Source organism: Xiphophorus hellerii, chromosome 17 (assembly GCF_003331165.1).
Source record: "Xiphophorus hellerii strain 12219 chromosome 17, Xiphophorus_hellerii-4.1, whole genome shotgun sequence".
Classification (NCBI taxonomy): Eukaryota; Metazoa; Chordata; class Actinopteri; order Cyprinodontiformes; family Poeciliidae; genus Xiphophorus; species Xiphophorus hellerii.
This window is the reverse complement of record NC_045688.1, coordinates 2,258,491-2,278,464: the sequence shown is the minus strand read 5'-3', so window position 1 is coordinate 2,278,464 and position 19,974 is coordinate 2,258,491. Positions and strand designations below refer to the sequence as shown.

The 19,974-nt window shown below is 39.3% G+C and overlaps 1 protein-coding gene across 1 annotated transcript in view; it reads left to right on the top strand.

Annotated features, from left to right (window-relative positions):
- LOC116736546 (thyrotropin-releasing hormone-degrading ectoenzyme) overlaps positions 1 to 19,974 on the top strand; it is a 153,888-nt gene that overhangs the window by 98,044 nt on the left and 35,870 nt on the right. The window contains exons 6-9 of the mRNA XM_032589039.1: positions 7,062 to 7,175; positions 13,504 to 13,641; positions 14,141 to 14,206; positions 19,799 to 19,864. Of these exons, the coding sequence (XP_032444930.1) occupies positions 7,062 to 7,175; positions 13,504 to 13,641; positions 14,141 to 14,206; positions 19,799 to 19,864 (384 nt within the window). The remainder of the gene's footprint in view (positions 1 to 7,061; positions 7,176 to 13,503; positions 13,642 to 14,140; positions 14,207 to 19,798; positions 19,865 to 19,974) is intronic.

Genomic DNA, 19,974 nt, shown 5'->3' with positions numbered 1-19,974 from the left:
TGAACGCCAACCAGACCGGAGGCCACTCTAAAAGCAGGAAGTGGACTACAGCACAAGGCATTCTGGGTAAATACAACCAAAGCTAGCATGCTAGCCTAGCGCTAGCAGGAGAAATGTCTCATGGTCTATAGCCAAAGACTAAAGAGAAATCCTCCAACACTAAGATCTAACGCCTCCATCTTGTTTCCATCTGGTGAAGAAGGAAGTTGCTCTCAGTGTCTTCAGAGTTTTCGTTGTTTCCTTCAGTGGTTCTTGGTGCAGCGCCCCCACAGGCCAGGAGGGGAACAGGTTGGTTTGACTCAGAACCACAGCAGCTGGAGACGTTACAAATGCTGTGATTTTGTTTCCAAATCAAATCTACCAAACAGTGCAGTGTGAAAACATCTTTAGATTTTAATCTGGTTCCTCTTGGATGAGTCGTTTCTGATCTCTTGTGATTCTGCAGCAGCAGAGCCTTAGAACAACTTTGTGTCTTTTTTTTTTCTATCTGGTTCTTTGGATAAAAACATATGTTGTGGTTCTGTAATATTTTTGCCTCCTGCATTTTATCAGATCCTTTTTAATAGATTCCTTGCTTTAATAGTCACAGCAGTGATGGATGGTAGTTTTCTGTTGATCTGAAACGTTTCTGGGACAAGAAAGAAGCAAATAACTTTTTCGCAGCGTTGCAGTTATTCCTGCTGGCATCTTCAGCATCGCCTCTAAATCTATAACCAAGTTGACAGACTTCCAGCTTTAAATCCCAAAACAAACAAGATTTCCAGGGAATCGATTTCAAAAGAAAATAGATTTTTTTCCGTTACCCTGACATGGATCCAGTCGGGACTGATGACTCTGAGACTCGATGGCTCCACAGATGTGTGGAAATAAACAGTTTTGGAGCCAAACGACCGGCAGGACTCGTCTGGCTGTGACGACGCTGCGAGGATCTCAACCCAAACAGAGCGAGAATCAGACCCAGTCCCTCCGCTGGATGAATATTTATCAGCCAGAGCCAGAAGAGGGGAAGGAGACGATGATCAAAGGCACGGATCCGCTTTGTTCCAGAAGAGAGTAAAACAAAAACGATGACGAAGACGAAGGGAGAGAAGAACGAAGGTAGAGACGTTGAAACAAATTTATCTTTTTTATCTCTAGTTTGAATTATTTACCAGGTTTCTGCAAGGTCTTACATTTAATTATCCTAATTTCAGGCCTTTAATAGTTAAGATACACCAAGATTTTACATAATGAGTCTTAAAATAAATGCAGTACATTTTTTTTCTTGTCAAATGAATTGGCAGCTTTTGTTTGTTCCTCGTCTGATAGTCAAAATGAGCCGAACAGCCAGTCAGAGTCCAGTAGTGAGAATTCCCACTATGTTTGGTCTTTAAATGCATCATGTACTTTTCCCTCTCTGGGAACCTGCAGCTCATTTTCACAGTCCCTGTAAATCTGTGAATTATTTTAAAAAACTGATTGGTGCGTCCTGAACCACGCCGTCAAAGAAAATCTCCTGAATATTCAGGTTGATCCGCTGCTTAAAGACTTTATGTTGTTTTTATTTAACCACATCCATAAATTCACTCCTCCAGTGAATTTAAGACGATTTGACTTGAAAACACAGATTAGGACTAAAAACTTTTGTCAATAACTAATGAAGCTGCAGGAAGACGCCGAGGTCTGCTGCAAAAGCACAGAGACAAATATAATTTAAGTTAATCATTTTCTACGTAACTCTGAAGCTATTGAGTAAAGTATGTGTGTCAAACACGAGGCCCGGGGGCCAAATCCGGCCTACCACAGCTCTATATGTGGCCCCTAGACTCCAGAGGTATGCATAAATAGAACCAGTTGTGTGCTTAAAAATTATTTTATTAATCAAATCAAAGTGGTTTTTATCCGTTTACATTAACCAAATTACATCAGTCAGTTCTTCTGGTTTTACTATGTGGAAATTCACAAACTGAAAGTTTTCCAGAAAAATAATCAAAACGTTGGTTTTATGTGATACCGACTCCCTCCTGTAGGTGGCAGTACGTTTTACTTCTACTCTTGATGTCAAGTTTGAGTCTGTTATTGATTATTTGCAAGTAATTAAAAGTCACATTTACAGTCATATATATATATATTGCAAAATTTCTTGCAGATATTTTTAAATTAACAATTTATTGCAGGAACATTATGAAATCCTGGAAGGACTGAAAAAGAGCGGTGTGTATAAATGAGTTTGTTAGTGCCACCCAGTCCACCCAGTGCGACTGGGTGGACAAAATGACTGGAAAAGTTCTGGACCAGCTCAGTCCATTGATCTATTTTAGAGAAACGTTTCCATCTTTACTGTTTGAACTGGGAGAGACAAACCCTAAACTTAAAAATAAAGACCCTATTAAAATAATATGAAAATGTGTCATTCAGATACATCAGAAAATGTTAATGAAATATATGTATTTATGTTACTATAGCAACCAAAAACATTTTTATCTGGATATTTGGAGTTATTTACAGATCCTCTAATCTTTCTAATGACGTCAAAGTGAAGAAATGTGGAAATAATTACATTTTCTTTGGTCTTATGTAAAGTTGTAGTTTTCTAAGATTTTAATTTTGTGCTTTTATTATCAATAATCTATAATGATGATCAGGATGAACAGAAGAAAACAGCTGAATATTGAGCAGAGTTGTTGTTGTTTGCTGGAAACATTTTTCCACCGACTCATCATGTTTCTCGTCTTCCTCTCCGGCTGCGGCTCGTGAACCCCCACCCACAATGCACCGCTGCATCCATGACAACAGGATCCCGCGGCAGCAGCCTCCGTCAACCTCCTCAGCAGAAACGTCCGACCTGCTGGAGGCGTTTTCATGTTTTAATGAGGCTCAGCCTGGGAGAGCGAAACCCAGCAGCCAATCAAGACGGCCGTGTCGTTTGTCATCTTTAATTACCAGAAAGAAACACGAGGAGATTTTATTTCTGTCACCGTGAAGCTGAAAACCTCCCCAGAGTAAAATTAATTGTGTTCTCTGTTTGTCTGGAAGCTTGAGCAAACCAAAAACTTACTGACCCACTTGGAGCGATGGCGACCAGGCGGATGAAAAGGAAAACGAAACTCAAACGTTCAGCAGATCAGCGGCGGTTTGTTCAACACCAACAGGAAGTTTTACTACAGAGGAAGAGATTTAAGTTAAAAATGAATCACTTCGGTTCTGGTGGAACATTTTGATCCTGATGTTTGGTGAACATTTCAGATTCTGTCGGTTCTGACTCAGCAGAACACCGGACTAACTTTATATAGTTATGATTTCACCCGAAAATGGTCAAATAATTTGTTTATTAATCATTTTAATAAAAAAACAGAAAAATGTTTCAAGTCCAGATCAATATTATTATTAATAATCCACAGATTACGGGAATATAATCCCACTTTTCTCGTGTTGCTGCTGATTCTTCACGTCTAAAATGTGACGTTTGCAGCTTGTTGAGATTTCTAACAAGAACAACCTCTGATGTTTATTAATTCAATAAGTTATTAACAACATTTAATTAATGAAGCTACAAATACTTAGAATTATAGAGTCTCTTTGTTCAGATGTTTACATGAATGGGATTCCATACATTTCCTGTTTTGTATTTGTGGGCGTTTTAATCGTTGGGGGTTTGACTCAGTTTGCCACTGAAGGAAGTTAAACTAATTTGGCCTAATTAAAGTCTTTACTCCCACAGTATCTGCAGAGACTTGGAAGCAACAAAGGAGAATGACACTTTAAATCATTTTAATGAGCCGTTTCCACGGCAACCAAGAACAACAAACGACTACAGCAAGTTAATTTTAAAGAGACAAAATGCTGCTGAAAATAGACAAATAAAAAAATCTAAGACGATCTTTAATAAAGTAAAGCTGCTTTTAAGTTTTGGAGCCACAAAATAAGAATATTTAAAATATTACATGCTTGTATTTGTAATTTTAGTTTGTTTTTTCTGTCCAAAGTGCAAAACCTTTGATTCAACCCAAAGTCATTTTTAACGCAGAACATTTTATTATGAGCAGATTATGAAACATTATTAATCCAGTGTTAGATTTTTTTTATATTTTAACTGAAGTAAAATCTAAAATCTTCTGGTTTCAGTCAAGCAGCTTTTCCTGCTTCCTGTCAGATTGGTAGAAATAAAAAACATTAACTTGAAACACACCTCCAGGTTTTCCTGTGAACTAGTTTGATGCGTCTGTTCTGCATATTAAAACATAAACGTGTTTCTGTTGTGATTTATTAACAGACCCAGGAGATGAGGAAAGTTTTTGACGAAGTTTTGATTTGTTTCTGTTTCACTTCAGTTTAATGAATCTGGTCCTGTAACGTCTCCACCGAGCCGTTTCTGCTTTTCTTCTTCCTTATTTGTATTTTTTCTTCTTCGTAAAACTTAAATTATATTTAGATGCAGAGAAAAGCCAGTGTTTTCTCAAACTAGCATGTTTTGCCATTACCGTTTTGCATTAGTCTGATGCTTAATGCATCACTGAACTGCATGGATCATCACCTGCAGACACGTTGAAGTGAAAAATGAGACACAGAAACGGCAATCTGAATTTTAAATGATAAATATACTCAAAAGAACAACATAAATTATTGCAAAACGTAAAAAAATGAAATCAAACATGACAAAGAGAGAGGAATCAACAGTGAGTTTTGGTTTTTCTGCTCCTACTTCATGCGGTTTCTGCGTAAACAATGATCATGGAGACAACAGGCAGCGTCTGGTTTCCTCCTCACAGCTTCCTGCTCTCCACTGAAGTTTCTGCTGTCGCTCCGCCGCTGCTCCTCCTTCACCCACACAACAAATCCACCTGGAAACGGTTTGCTCCACGAGCGCCGCGCCATCTGAGGCTCCAGACTAAATCTGTTTCAGCCCCAGACAAAATAATGCAAACAGAGACTTTTTCTTGTTCAGTAGGACTCAACCTGAACCTGCAGCAGGAGACAGGAGGTTTAATGTGGGTCGCAGTCGAGTCGGAGGTTTGTTTTCCGTTTTCTGTGGCCCGTGTGTCACTGTGGACATTAACATTCAGATTCAGGCAGGAAAAGAGAAATATACTGCAGAGTTCAGCTTTATCTTTTTATTAAACTTTACCTCTGGTTTGCTCCAACACGACTCAGAGAATCTGGGCAGGAGGCCGGCAGAAAATTAAAGCAGAAAATTAAAGCAGAAAATTCCTCCTTGTTTTCAAGTGTTTGTTTGAAAAATACTTATTGCTGCAGGACTTTCACTGCAAAACAAACACAATCTTAGCAAATATTTTCAGGTTTCCAGTGCAAATGTCTGATTAGACTTGAAATAAAACAAAACTGACAAGTAATTTTCAGCAAGATATAAGATTTTAAGTCAATATTTCCTTAATATTAATGGAAAAGTTCCAGTTTTTAACTTGTAACAATAATCCACCAGTTTAACTGGAACATTTTAATAAATCCTAAATCAAGCTCCTATACTGTATCTTGCTCAGAAGTTACTTGTAAGTTAAGAGTTTTTCTTACTTCAAGTGAACTAAGATATTTGAACTAGAAGCTGGATCAAAATACTCCGTAAGGTTGAGTGTTTTTGCCGTGTAAAACTGCCTCATTTCCTCCTGCTTGGTGTGAAAACAGAAAAACTCAGTTTAGGCACAAAATGACAAGAAAGAAATGAAATGATGTCAAATCAAAGTAAAAATCTACCTTGCTTGGTCCATGAGGTTTTGGTTTTCCTACCACAAAACCACTTCCACTAAACTTCCACTTTTTCACTTCCACTAAATTTTCCATTAATATAGGACAAAGCGCTCTGTTCTGCTTACACTCAAATCATGTAATCTATTTCTTGAACTACTGAGTTTTGGGTGTTCATAAAAAAAAACATGAAACAGGAGCAATAAGAATAAAATCTAATCAGTTCAAACCATAAATCTGTTCATCTTTTTACTTTTACTGGGGGTGAAATTTAAAAACAAAAGTGAAGATTTAATCCCAATAAAATAAAAAAATCAATCTGTGACTTTTCATCAAGTTAAAGGTCAGTTTCTGCATAGAAAGTGGCTCAAAAGATTTCACTCTGTTAGAAATCTGCAACTTTTAGTCGTTATTCAACGTCTAACACCAAATATTTATAACACACTATTTACAAAAATATAAGATGTTATTATAATGCAGTTTGTTTATAGGTCACAGCAGGTAACTTACCTTTAAATGCTGACTGTGTAAGTAATAAATGATTTTAAACAAGTTATAGTGGAATGTTGGCAGAATTGTATTTCCATACAAAATAAATGATTGAAAAGAGAAATAAATTAGAGTATAATTTACATACCAGGTGGCATGTTGAGGTTTTAAAAGATGAGAATTTGTTTAAATTTATCTGCATATGTGAAAAGTTGTGGTTTGAAATTTCTAAAAGGTATTTTAAATATTTCTATTTATTTTTTATTAACAGTCAACAACCTCATTTAGCTGAAAACAAACTTTCAAACATTTAATTGGAGAAAACTTTGTCTCCTGTAAATAACGGCTGGTTTTGTTAATCCAAAGTTTTAGCAACACACAACGTCAACAGCAACAATCAAAATCCATTTGGTAGATTTTATGTAGTTAATTGTTAAATCTAGCTTAAATATTGACTAATGCTAGAAGTACATGTTAGCTTTAGCCATAATTAGCCTCTAATGTATGCTAATGTAAATTCTAGCTGGGGTTGTTATGCTAAAACTGCCCTCATCTTGCTAGATATGCCATGCTAACTTATGTTAGCATGCTAACATGCAATGGTTAGCCGAGTCTAGGTGTAGCATGCTAATCCCACTGTTTACTAGCTGTTCTTTTTGTAACTGCTAACATCTAGCAAACACTAATATTGGTGTATTAACATTAGGTTTAGTAGGTAGCTTAGCCATTAGCATTATGCCAGTGTTATTATCTAGTAAACATGTTTACTGCAGCGCTAGATGAGTTTTCAGTGTGTTAACAACACTTTAACTCCCTTCAGGAGTTCATGGAAAAGGAAAATAACTGTCTATAATTTAAAAACCAGACGAATCGTTTCCTTGTTTCCGTTTCAGTGGTTTGGTGATCTGGTGACGCCGGTGTGGTGGGAGGACGTCTGGCTAAAGGAAGGCTTCGCTCATTTCTTCGAGTACGTCGGCACAGATTTCCTCTTCCCAAAGTGGAACATGGTGAGTCGAGCAAAACTCTTCAGTCTGGATCTTCATGGCTAAAATTTAACTTTCTGTAAAAGTTAAACTATAATTTAGCTTCTTTTCAATCAGTGAGCTGCAGTTCAAAGGAAAATGTAACTCTATTTTTCTGGAATGAAACATTATTTATTTATTTGTGTAACTTAAAGATAATAGACTTCTGTTAAGTCCTAGATTCAAATTTCCAAACGTAGCATTTGATTTTTAGAAATGCTTGGAATATTTTTATAATTATTATTCATTTTGGGAATTTTTAAACCTCAGCCAACCTTTAAATAAAAAACATTTTTTACATAACGTGCAATTTTACATTAAACAAAATAATCAAAACCTGATGTCAACATTATGAAAATTCAAACTGCAACAGTTTAACCTTAAAAGTTTGATTAGAAATATTTAAGACTGTTTTTACTTTGTGAAACTGGAAAATATCTCAAATATTTAAAAAAGTGAAATTATTTTTTAATATTATGTTTCTATCAACCTTACATTTAATGTTCTGTAGGTTTCTGCAAGTCTACAAAGACCAGAACAGTTTGGTAGTTTCAGAAACTGAATATTTAAATAATATTTAAAATATTTACATTTTCTGCTTAAAACCACGTTTTACACCAAATTTTAAAAATCTAATTTGTTTAAAAGTTCTACATTTTATAGTATAATTTTATATATTTCAGTCCATATGTTTCTTTATTCTTACATATCAACTAAAAATTATTAAATGAACAAAAAGTTTTAGTTTAAAACTCTTTGTTTAAAACTCTCAAATTTAGCTTATATTTATACTCAAGTATTAATGTTTTTTATTATTTTTATAAAGTTAAAATATTAACAAATTAGGTTGTTTTTTTTTCTGAGTGAAATCAATAATTTTTTAACATTTCTTATTGGAGGAGTGAAACAAAACGTCCAGCTCAGCTCTTTGAAGATGTGTGGAATCCTCTGGGTGAATGAATGGAGGTGAAATATTTCTCCACCTGCAGCGTAAACTTGGCCTCCTGCTGTTTCTTCTCGTCTTTTTCTGGTGACATAATTTAAGGCTGAAGTTAAAAGGTGAAGCTCTGCGGATCAGCGGATCAATATCTGCTTTCCTGCTGCTCAGCAGATAATATTCAGCTGCAGCGGTTCTGCTCTATTGTTTCGCTCACGTTGCCAAACAAATATGCAGAGAATAATGGGATGAAATCCGGCTAAATTAGAATCTAATTCCTCGTCAGATTTGTTCCAGATGAGGCGGATCTGGTTAAAAACGTCTTCAGCTCTGAGAGCTGCAGAACTTTAAATTACAGCAAACAGATCCTTTGTTTCTGCTGAAGTGCAGCGTTATTCACCTCCACTGGACTGAGGAGGCTTATCAGCCGCAGGCACACGGCCTGCTGCAGCTGCTGCTGCTGCTGCTGCTGCAGCTGCTGCTGCTGGAGCTGCTGCTGCTGCTGCTGCTGGAGCTGCTGGAGCTGCTGGAGCTGCTGCTGCTGGAGCTGCTGCTGCTGCTGCTGCTGCTGCTGGAGCTGCTGCTGCTGCTGCTGCTGCTGCTGCTGCTGCTGCTGGAGCTGCTGGAGCTGCTGCTGCTGCTGCTGCTGGAGCTGCTGCTGCTGCTGCTGCTGCTGCTGCTGGAGCTGCTGCTGCTGCTGCTGCTGCTGGAGCTGCTGCTGCTGCTGCTGCTGCTGCTGCTGGAGCTGCTGCTGCTGCTGCTGCTGCTGCTGCTGGAGCTGCTGCTGCTGCTGCTGCAGCAGCTGCTGCTGCTGCTATAGCTGCTGCTGGAGCTGCTGCTGCTGCTGCTGCTATAGCTGCTGCTGGAGCTGCTGCTGCTGCTGCTGCTGCTGCTGCTGCTGTTGCTGCTGCTGTTGCTGCTGCTGCTGCTATAGCTGCTGCTGGAGCTGCTGCTGCTGCTGCTGCTATAGCTGCTGCTGGAGCTGCTGCTGGAGCTGCTGCTGCTGCTGCTGCTATAGCTGCTGCTGGAGCTGCTGCTGCTGCTGCTGCAGCTGCTGCTGCTGTTGCTGCTGCTGTTGCTGCTGCTGCTGCTGTTGCTGCTGCTGCTGCTGCTGCTGCTATAGCTGCTGCTGGAGCTGCTGCTGCTGTTGCTGCTGCTGTTGCTGCTGCTGCTGCTATAGCTGCTGCTGGAGCTGCTGCTGCTGCTGCTGCTATAGCTGCTGCTGGAGCTGCTGCTGCTGCTGCTGCAGCTGCTGCTGCTGTTGCTGCTGCTGTTGCTGCTGCTGCTGCTGTTGCTGCTGCTGCTGCTGCTGCTGCTATAGCTGCTGCTGGAGCTGCTGCTGCTGCTGCTGCTGCTGCAGCTGCTGCTGCTGTTGCTGCTGCTGTTGCTGCTGCTGCTGCTGCTGCTGTTGCTGCTGCTGCTGCTGCTGCTGCTGCTGCTGCTATAGCTGCTGGAGCTGCTGGAGCTGCTGCTGCTGAGTTTTAAATCCCGGCTCATCCACTTCCACTCAGACAAACGTTTTAAAATAAAACAAGCAGCAGCAGACTGATCAGAAGGCGAAGACACAGCAATCCCTCCAGGGAAGGCTGTATATGAAATATAAAATACATTTTAACATGAGTTGCCTTTCAGTAATTAAAGACTGAAACCAAAACGGTTCAAACTTTTGGAGATTGATCCAATATTAATATCTGTATCGGTTCCAATATTTAAGAACATTCTGGATCATGTATCAATGACAATGTATGGAATCTATAAGTACAGATCAATACATAGTTCTCATGTGATGTCACACTTCTGTGAACTTTGTAACTGACGGCCATCTTGGTAGGCAGTTGCTATGATAACAATAAAACTAGCCCACCTCGTTCCTTTATAACCTATAAACTATATAAGTACATTACAACTATCTGAGAACTCTACACACCTCTGTGTGAAGCCAATATCAGAGATATTTATCAGTGATATTTATCAGAGATATTTACTGTATTACTTACCACCGAACTAGCAGAATTAGCTTAGCCCATTGTAGCTTTTAATTTCATTGCTACATGTACTCACTCTGCCCGTCACCAGAACCTGGTTATTCACAGGTTAACCAGGTTAACCTAATATTTATTTATTAGGTTTATTTGCTAGAGACTCATTAACAGAGACAAACTGGGACGAACAGCCGGCCCAGTTTGTGTCACAGCATGAGATCATTTCTTTTCCCTACATGGGTTTTTAAACAGTATATCTAAGAACTACTATAAAATTAAATGATAATCCTATAAAATAATACAACATGATGTTGACTACATAATCATATATATAAAACAATAAAATATAAAACCATAAAAACATTAAGTTTAGGTTCAGTTCTGTTTTTGACATGTTTTTTCTTGCGCCTCCTTTACAAAGTTAAACATTGATTATGTAGATTTCAGTGAAGCTCCTCCATGTTGCTCTGACTTCCTGTTCACTAAGTAGTGAATTATATCGTAGCGTGAGATCAGAGCAGCTTGTTCACATCAGGCTAACGAGCCGATCCTGAAGGCAGCCATCTTGTCTTTCTGTCGCATGTTGGTAAAGAGTGTCCACATATTTTCTTTTTGTTGTCATGGCTCCGCCGTGCATTGAGGTTCAGACTTGTGGGAATTTTGTTCTCAGTTTAATTCTAATAATTTCAGACGACTTTCTGCTCAGATTGATGAAATAAACAGGATTTTTTTGCGTATTCAACAATTGGAGATGATTTTCCTGGAAGTTCTCCTTTATAGATCTGTAGAGGAAGAATTCAGTTTACTGGGGATTGTTCCTCCCGCTGGACGAAGAGGTGAATTCTCTGTACACAGGAAACCAGGAACATGACAAACAGGAGCGTAAAATAGTTCACACACAGATACAATGAACAGGTTTCACCAAGAGGAAGTGAGTGGTCACTTTGTCATTTCAACAAAAGCTACAATAAAACTGGAGCAAGTCCAGAACCTTGTGGAACCCCATAGATGATGGATGTTTAGGTTGTAACTTCATGAACATTTTCCAAAGTATTTTGAATTCAAGAAAAGGAAAAGATGAGATTTTTCCCTGAAGGTCGTCTGTGGAAAATGTCTGAACTGCTCACCTGCTGGTGAAGCCACACCTCCAGCTCTGATAATGAAAGTGCTGCTGTGCGGCACGGGGAGCGATCTGCTACCCAAACCGGTTTAAACGGCTCCGTGTGGGAGGAGGAGGAGAACAGGTGGAGAGGAGGAGCGACGCTCTGGAAGTGATGGAGGATCAGCAGACGGTTTAAAGTTCGCCAGCTGCTCCTGAACGCAGCGCCGACCCGGCATCTGTGTCTGTGTACTGGCTCGGTTTGGGTCCATCTGGTCATTATGAAGCAGCTGAACCGTTTTCACCTCTCCAGGTGATATAAAGTCTCAGTTAATCAGAGCTGATGTCTCATTTAGTCCGATTCTCTGCTCTATTCCTCAGTCGTTCCAGTTTCATCCAAATGTGCAATTTAACTGATGAACTGATTGTGTGATTTGTGGTGGAAGCCGTCCAGTGTGTGTTTGCCTTCGCCGTGTTTGTGCCGATGTACATAATGAAGGCGATAATCAGATCCATCGCCTGTTTAAACATCTAGAAAATCCAGGAATTAGTCAGATCCGACTGTCCCTTTGGTCCTGAAAGGATTCACTGAAACTAATTTATCTCTCAGACAAACACAGTTGGTTTCTGCTCAAATCAAAGCTGCTGGAAAAATACAGGCTTTGCTTCACAGAATAACCATGGCAACTGACTATTGGAGGGAAACATCAAATTTACTTTGTAGGAAAGTTTATAAAAACTTTCATTTAAAGAGCGATTTACCAAGAAACAGTAAAAGGGCGTAGCGAATGACCCCGGGTGTTTCTGTGGAAATAAAAGATCAGGAAACAGAGAAACAGTCGGATGTTTTTATCAGGGTTGAAATTTGAGTCAAAAAACAAAAAAATCTGCTGGAGTTTTTGTTTTCCTGCTGCTTTGAAACTGAATTGTTGGTTCAGTGAAATTCTCTCGATGCTAATTCACACACAGGAGCTTCTTTTTCTGCATCTAAGCATTTTATCATGAAAACAAACAACACAAACACAAACAAACATACAGAAATTAAAACTAAATAAAGTGATAATCAAAATAGTCCAGCATCAACATGAAAGGAATAGAAAGAAGCATATTCTTATTTAAATCTACTCTCTTTGGGAAACAATCAGATTTTATTAGACGCATATTTTCAGTCAAGAGAAAATAAAAACGTAAATAAGTGAAGAAATGAAATGAGAAAACCACTGGTTTGATTTAAACATGGGTTTAGATTAAAGTCAGGTCACGTCTCATCAGGAATTACACAGATCCACCGTAAACCAGGAATTAGACTCCTTCCTGTCGATGCTGCTGATCTACTGAAGCCTCTCTTCTTCTTCTTCATCTTCCTCACAATCTAAAACTGCACGCATCAGCATTTCTTTACACAATGGATAATCATTTTAAACCTGGGTAAACACTGTAATCCATAAATTAGACAGAGCCGCCGCTGCCTAGATTTAGCCTGATCCCCGGGGTAAAGTACGCAGAGCTCGTTAAAGCTGGACATGTTGGCAGAAATCAATTAAAAACGTGAAGAAAGAAAAAGAGAACTGGCAGAAAATTAAGGATTAAAATATCATTTCAACTTTGGGTGGAATTAGAAAATAAAAGATCAAATAAAACACTTTAAATTAAATGTATAAAACTTTAGAAGTCACAACAAAACAAACGGATAATAAAAGATTAACTCCTAACCACCAAATTAAACCTTTAATTTCCAGATAAATTGGTTTACATGAATAAGAATTTGTTGATTTCTTTTAATGTAAAAATCAAAGAAAATCTTAAAATCTGATTAAAGCTTTTCATTTAAAATCAGAACTTGTAACTTTTTGCTTTAAATGAGCCACTCATCAGATTAGTCTCATCACTTTTCAATAATATTAATTCAATAGAGGGTGACCTCTGACCTCTGCAAGGAGCCAATGAGCAAAATGAATTAAAAATCAGCCAATCATGAAGAATTATTCCCTCCTAATGTTGGAAATTTACCCAAATTATCTCATATTTAGCTGTTTTGGATGCTTCTGGGTTTACTTTGACTAAACCATTTCAAACTGGAGTGGGCAGGAGAGACTGTGGAGATTAAAAAGTGATCAATAAAAGTTACACTGCATACTTAAAATAAGTTGTTGGAGTTCAGCTCTGGGACAGTTTGGATGGTTGATTTTGGTTGATTTGTTTGGTTTGGTGGAGGATGACGGCGCCTCCAGCCCGTCGCTCCCAGTAGAAACCTTCAAACGTCTGGACCTGTTGGGTTCTCCGTTGTGTTTCCAGGAGAAGCAGCGATTCCTGACCGATGTTCTCCACGAGGTGATGCTGCTGGACGGACTCAGCTCCTCCCACCCCATCTCTCAGGAAGTGGAGCAGGCGGCCGACATCGACCGCGTCTTCGACTGGATCGCCTACAAGAAGGTAGACGAGCCATTCCAGCTGTTCTGCAGAACTTCATCAGTTTTTTCAAACCCAACATCAAAATGCATTAGCTCCTCATCAGATCAGTGAGTTTCACTCTAAACCAAGAAGTTCTGGTTGAGTGAAACCGTTTGGACCAGAGACTCAAACCAACCTTTGCATCTGGAAGCTGGTTTGATTGAAACTGGCCACAATAAAACCAGAAGCAAGTTTTTCATTTAGTTATTCTCAGATTCTGAACGTGTTGAATCCAGGCATGTTAAAGTCAAAACAAAATGAAGGAGAACTTGGTGGCAAACAAGATCAGTGAGAAAACAGGCTGCAAGTCTCAGAGGATTCGTTCACACCAGACCCGTTTCATCCAACTCCAGTGCGTTTGTCTAGAAACTTCAGTTCGGTTGGTGAGGTGTGAATGCTAAGCTAACTCCAGTTCGCCTACAAATTCGATGATCTGATTAGTGAATATTGACTCCCTGCTGTTCCTGTGCGCTGTCTGCAGGGGGCGGCGCTGATCCGGATGCTGGCGAACGTGATGGGGCAGCCGCTGTTCCAGAAGGGACTCAACGTAAGTGCGGGTTTCTTTCTGGAGGTTTTAACGTTTGGCTTTGAAGTGTTCTTAAGAGATTTGTCACCGAGTCGAGTTGAAGGTTTCAGACAGACGATCTGAGCAGAGTCGGCAATAAGCCATATTTTAGAAACACTTACCGTTAAGAGCTTATGGTAATTGTAGGGTTCGGCTGCGGAGGCAGTTTGTCTCCATGTAAAAAGCACTTTGGTTTGAGTTAAAGCACTTTTACATGTTTCCTTCTTTTTGAAAGAAGTTTAAGCGGATTGAAGGAGGACATGGTGTGTTTTAGTCTGTAAGATGAGGCGTCACTGAGTTTGGTCCAGACGTCCAACCACAGGGTTGGAAAACATTTCCGTCAGTCTGGGGAAAATGGTTTTACTCTGATTCCACTTATTCCCAGAAATTTGAGGAATTACCTTCTGAATTAAAATCCATCTGTTTATGACACAATGCAGCCTGCTCTGGTCTGATGCCCTGTGGTTAACTCATTTATTGAGAAGCCTGAGATTTTTGCTAATTAAAAATTAGTCAGGTAAAATAAACTGCAGACGTTTGGAAACAATCAGTTTGTTTCTGAATTAGTTTCACACAGAGGACCAAAGAAATGTCCTCAGCACTGCTGCGACATGTTTCTGCTCAAGTAAAAGTAAAAAGGAGAGTAAAAAAATTCACCTCGTTTGCTTTAGCTGCTCCACTTTGAATCTGTCTGGTTGTTTGGTTAGAGATGCTGGAGTAGGGGATAATAATCATTACACATGGTCTGAACTTCCTGCTTCTCTCTCTGCTCTGCATCCATGAAAACTCACTGTTTTAAAGACCAAAGCAAAGACTCTGTATGTTTTGATTATTCATATTTTCTTCCAAAGAACACTGCAAACACTTCTTTCTTTGTTTGTTTTTGTCTTTCTGCATAAAAAAAAGAATAATTCAAATATCTTCAAAAAAACATGAAAGGCTCTGAAAATAAGCTGCTGATTCTGCTGCAGTCACACATTAATAAGTAAATCCTCAGTAAAAAGATCATATTCCTGGGATGATGTTTTTATTTTCTTTACTGAGTTCAAAGACAGAATCAGCCGCTGGCTGAAAATGGATCAAAGATGAAGCTGGGAGGAGTTTAGTGACAGAAATAACTTTTAGAGAAGTTTGATTTTCCACCAGATAAATATCCAAAGAATGCTCAGCCACAGCAGCCATAATTGGAGACCCATGAGTATCATTTGTGCATCAGCTCACTTCATTACGGACAAACTTCGGCCAATAAAATGGAGGCCAGCCGATGCGCTTACATTTATTTTACAGCCAGAAATCGTTTTTTTTAATCCATAAAACTGGACTCAGATCACAGAGAAGTTCTGTAAAATATTATTTAATGCACCCTGAAGACTGTTGCTTATTTTTATTTGCTCTAAATAAACAAGAAAATGCTTTGTTCATCTTCACAGAATAAATGCTGCGGCAGAAATTTAGGTGACCCAGAACTTTCAGGAAACCAGGTTAGATATAAACGCTGCTGATTCCCAGACATGAAGCTTCTGCGTCTATAAAAGGTGATGCAAATGCAACAAAACAATAAAAACAAACAGCGTGGCTTTTTACAGCGTGGCTTAGTGTGAGGGGGCGCCACCGAGTACCAGAGAACAACCTTTAAATTTAGGTCATAGAATGAATTAAAACCAGTTTATGGACTGAACAAAATTATTTTATAAATACTACGGGAAATAGTTCAGATTATTAAAACCAGGGTGAATATTAAATAAAAATTTCCAGGGATGATTTCATTAATTAAAGAAGAAAAGATATAAAAATCTAAGTAATTTAACATGGAGTTTGATCCACTCTGCTTTACTGAATTGTTTCACTTATACTTGAGAAATGGAGGCTGGAAAAATCAGATCTTTTCTTGAAAAATTAAAAAATTAAATTAACACACAGAGGCAGGAAATGTGTTGCTCTAACCTTTTAGTAGTAAAATGTACTAAAAAGTTAACCTTAAAGCATTACCATTAATTCAACTAGTGCTAGAGCATTAGCAGTGTTAGCATTAGCATCTAGCAGAAGCTATTGCTAAAGTGCTAACTTCAATTTAGCCTACATCTGCCCTTCAACGACTACAACCTTAAAGCAAGTACATGTTCCCTAACGTCCTTAGATCTTGTTTCTACTGTTTGTGTTTTATTTTTTTCTGTATTTTTCTCGTTTGAAATAAAGTATAAAGGAGAAAAAAGAGACAGGAAATGAAACTGCTGTTTTCAAAATAAGAGCATGAATGGAAACGGTCGACAACCAAAACTGACTCAACTGAAAGTTTGCCAAACAGCTGAGTAAATTAGAACTTTAGATTTAATTTTGGGGTAATTGTTTTCAATGTTAGCTAAAGCGCTAAACAAGAAAAACTAGCTCTGCTTTTAGCAGATGAGCAGAAATGTGCAAACACATATTAGCACATGGTGCAAAATGGTTGAGAAGATCTTTAAAAATGACAAAATCACCCAAAAAATATGCAAAACATCAACAAATCTATTTAATAGAAACAAAAATGGCCAAAAAACGAGGAATAAAACGTTACAAAGGAGGAAAACATACAAAATTCCTCTATTCTGACATACATTCCTTTCTTCAATTATGTCCTAACCTTTACATATGATATGCGTTCAGAGCTTTAATTGGCAGCATCGATATTTCATCCTCTGCGAGCGCGTCCATCAGAAGCAGGTGATGTTGGGATGCTGAGCGCGAATCAACCTGTCGATACTCCGAGGAGACGGAAGCCGACGGAGAAGCCGTCTGAAGACGGGAGGAAAGTGGCAGCCGAAGTGTTTGCCGTGTTGACAGAGATCCTTGGAAAAGGAAAACAAGACCTCATTAACAGACTGTGAAGCTGTAACTGCTCCTCCATGAATCTGCCACCTTTATTCTCACATTCGCTGCAGACAGATTCTCCTAATGAGATTCCTGCAGCCCATATTTATCACCGGCTGCTGGTTTGTCTTTAAATCTGTTTGTGTTGGACCGGCGCTGCGTTCTGTACATCTGTTCCTGTCAGTAAAGGTGTCGGAGTCAAACTCACTTACACACAGCGAGCCGTTACCACCTCATCCGGGTTCTGGTCCGCTGATCGAACCCCGAGCAGCTCAGGACCGGTCCCGGTTCTGCCGCATCTCCTGCCACTTCCTGCCTGTCTGTTTGTGGGATCATGAACTCATCCAAACCTCTCACTTCGCTAAGCTTTCACAATCCTCTGCCGTGAGAACGAGCGAGAAACACAAACCTCCCGGCTGCGAGGCGCGCTCCCAGTCTGCCGCTTGTTCATCAACCAAAAGCTCTTAAAACTCCTCACCGCCGCCAGGCGCGCCCAGTCACCCAGATTAAAAATGAAACTCTTCTGTTCTGACATGTTTTCTATCTAAAAGCTTTTCACTGTACGCCAGAAATGTAGGAATCCACTCACAGATACCTGTTACCATTTACACTTTCTTTCAAATAACACAACCGCCGGAGAGTTGTGTGTACTTCCCCTCCGTCCATCATCTTCTGACAACCGGAGATCGGGTAACGAAGGTAACGGATCCATGCGATGATAAATTCCAGTTTATTAAAATCAAATCTTGACCTTATTGTCAGGATTGGGAGAAAGTTTTTCAAAAACTGTATTTGTGTTTGTGGGGCTGTACAGAAATACAGTTACCTAAAAAATAAGTAATAAACCGTTTTTATTGTCACTTTTACTGTTAAACAGTAACACAAAATATTGTGATAACAGTTTAAGTTCATATTGTCAGTATTTGTATTAATTAGCTGAAATTAGAGCTCTAGGATTTCCTGACGCTATAGAGGATTTTAGTAAACAAAATGTAATATTCCATAATATGTGTCACAGTTTTGGTTTGAATTGGGTTTTCTGTAGAAATAGAAGGAAACATTTTTCATTATTGAAACCCAGCCTTTATTTTACAGCCTTATTGAAGTTGTTTTTTGACACCAATCAGCATTTTGTCCCACCACAGTTTGTTGACGGCGCTATTCGGCTGAACATTCTTCAGGAGTCGTGCATCTTGCTCTTCTGAGGATCTTGGATGTGGGAGGAGTTTGTTTATGCATCTTTCTAAGGCGGTTGTGTTGCTAGGCTTTTGTTTTGTGCGAATATTTTTACTAAAAAGGATCAAATAATCAGTGAGATTTTAAACTCCATTATTACTAGCTTGCTAGTAGTTTAGCGCTGTCATGGTTGCTAGGCGACAACATTCGCCAATGTAAAATCGGGAATAGGCGCTCTGCTGCCCCCAACAGGACAGTTGTGGAAAAACCTGCCACTTTTTGCATGTGGATTTACCCTAAATTTACCTTCGTCTGGCCAGTAGAGGGCGCTGTAATCGCTAGCATGTTCTGTCAACAGCTCATGAATGAAGAAGTAGCAGATTTCATTCACTAACTGCTTTGTTCACAGTTCATTTTGATGCGGCAGAAATGAGACGCTCCTTGTTTTGGTTGTGTTGTACAAATCCAAGCAATGAGTGGGAGATTATTAAAACTGGCAGCTCTTTGTTTCTCCCTGCAGCTCATTGGAAGAGCCTGCAGACGGTGAACAAAGCAGATTTCATTTAACAGTGAAGTCATAATAAATGAGCTCTGCTGCTTGTGACTTTAACTCGCTCACAGCTTCGCAGCAGAAACTTGTTTGGGAGGCATCAGCTGCATGAAGATGTCCTGGAATACAGCAGCAGCGGTGACAGGCGAGCGAGAGCCAACAATGATCATCTGGGGGAAAAACACAGATGAGGAAGAAGTGAATTAGGAAGCTTCCCAGGACTCTGCTGCCTGGAATAAGAAAATTAATCTGCTGTGGTACTTTTGCCTTAGTTCATTGGGACTCATCAATTAAACTTAAAAGTTTTGGATTAGAAAAGAAAAAAAATCTGCTGTTTAATCTGGTTCAACTGCTGTTATGTTTAGGAGAAATATGCATGAATGTAAAATGTACATTTACAGCTCCTGCTGGTCTCTGCAGAAATGTTGGTTCAAATCTCTTTATACCTTGAAAGGTGTTAATGTTTGAATCATCTTCAGCACTTATCAGATCTTTATTTATATTTATTTATTCACATCAGGTTTTTGTGATGCAAACAACAAAAAATGGGAGAATTTAAACTTAATTCCTGTGTGTTTTATCAGGATAGACATCAATCAAAATAATTAGTTCTAGACTAGAGTATTAAGGTGAGACAAATTCATTTAAATTAGCTCTTAGGACTTGCCCTCCAAAGACTTGTAGCTTGACTTGTTCTGACCTTTAATCCCACTAATTAATTTCCCCTCAAACACCATAGATTTGTCTTGAACTCGTCTGAAAGCCTCTAGATTTTGACGGATCCCTGAAAGTCTTGACTGGAGAATAATTTTTGACTTGGCCCTTCCGTAATCGAGAGGCCTTCCTCTCAAAGACTTGTGAACATCTCTGAGTAAGTGGTTCTGGTCTGTGAGAGTCCAGTCAGGTCGTTGTAACAGTAGTTAGATGTGAGAAACGTCAGACTCACAGCGTTTGTGGTCTTGGAGACTTCCATCATACGTCTTTCTTTCACTTTGTTTCAGGATTATCTCCTGAGTCACATGTACAGCAACGCCGCCAGAGACGACCTTTGGAGTAAACTAACTCAGGTACGTCCGTCTGTCTGGTTCTAAGCCATCCGTTTTTCTTTTCTGTATTTGGACTGGAGGCTTCAGGCCACATTAACCTCAGCAGGAATGGAGGGAAGCCCGACTCACTG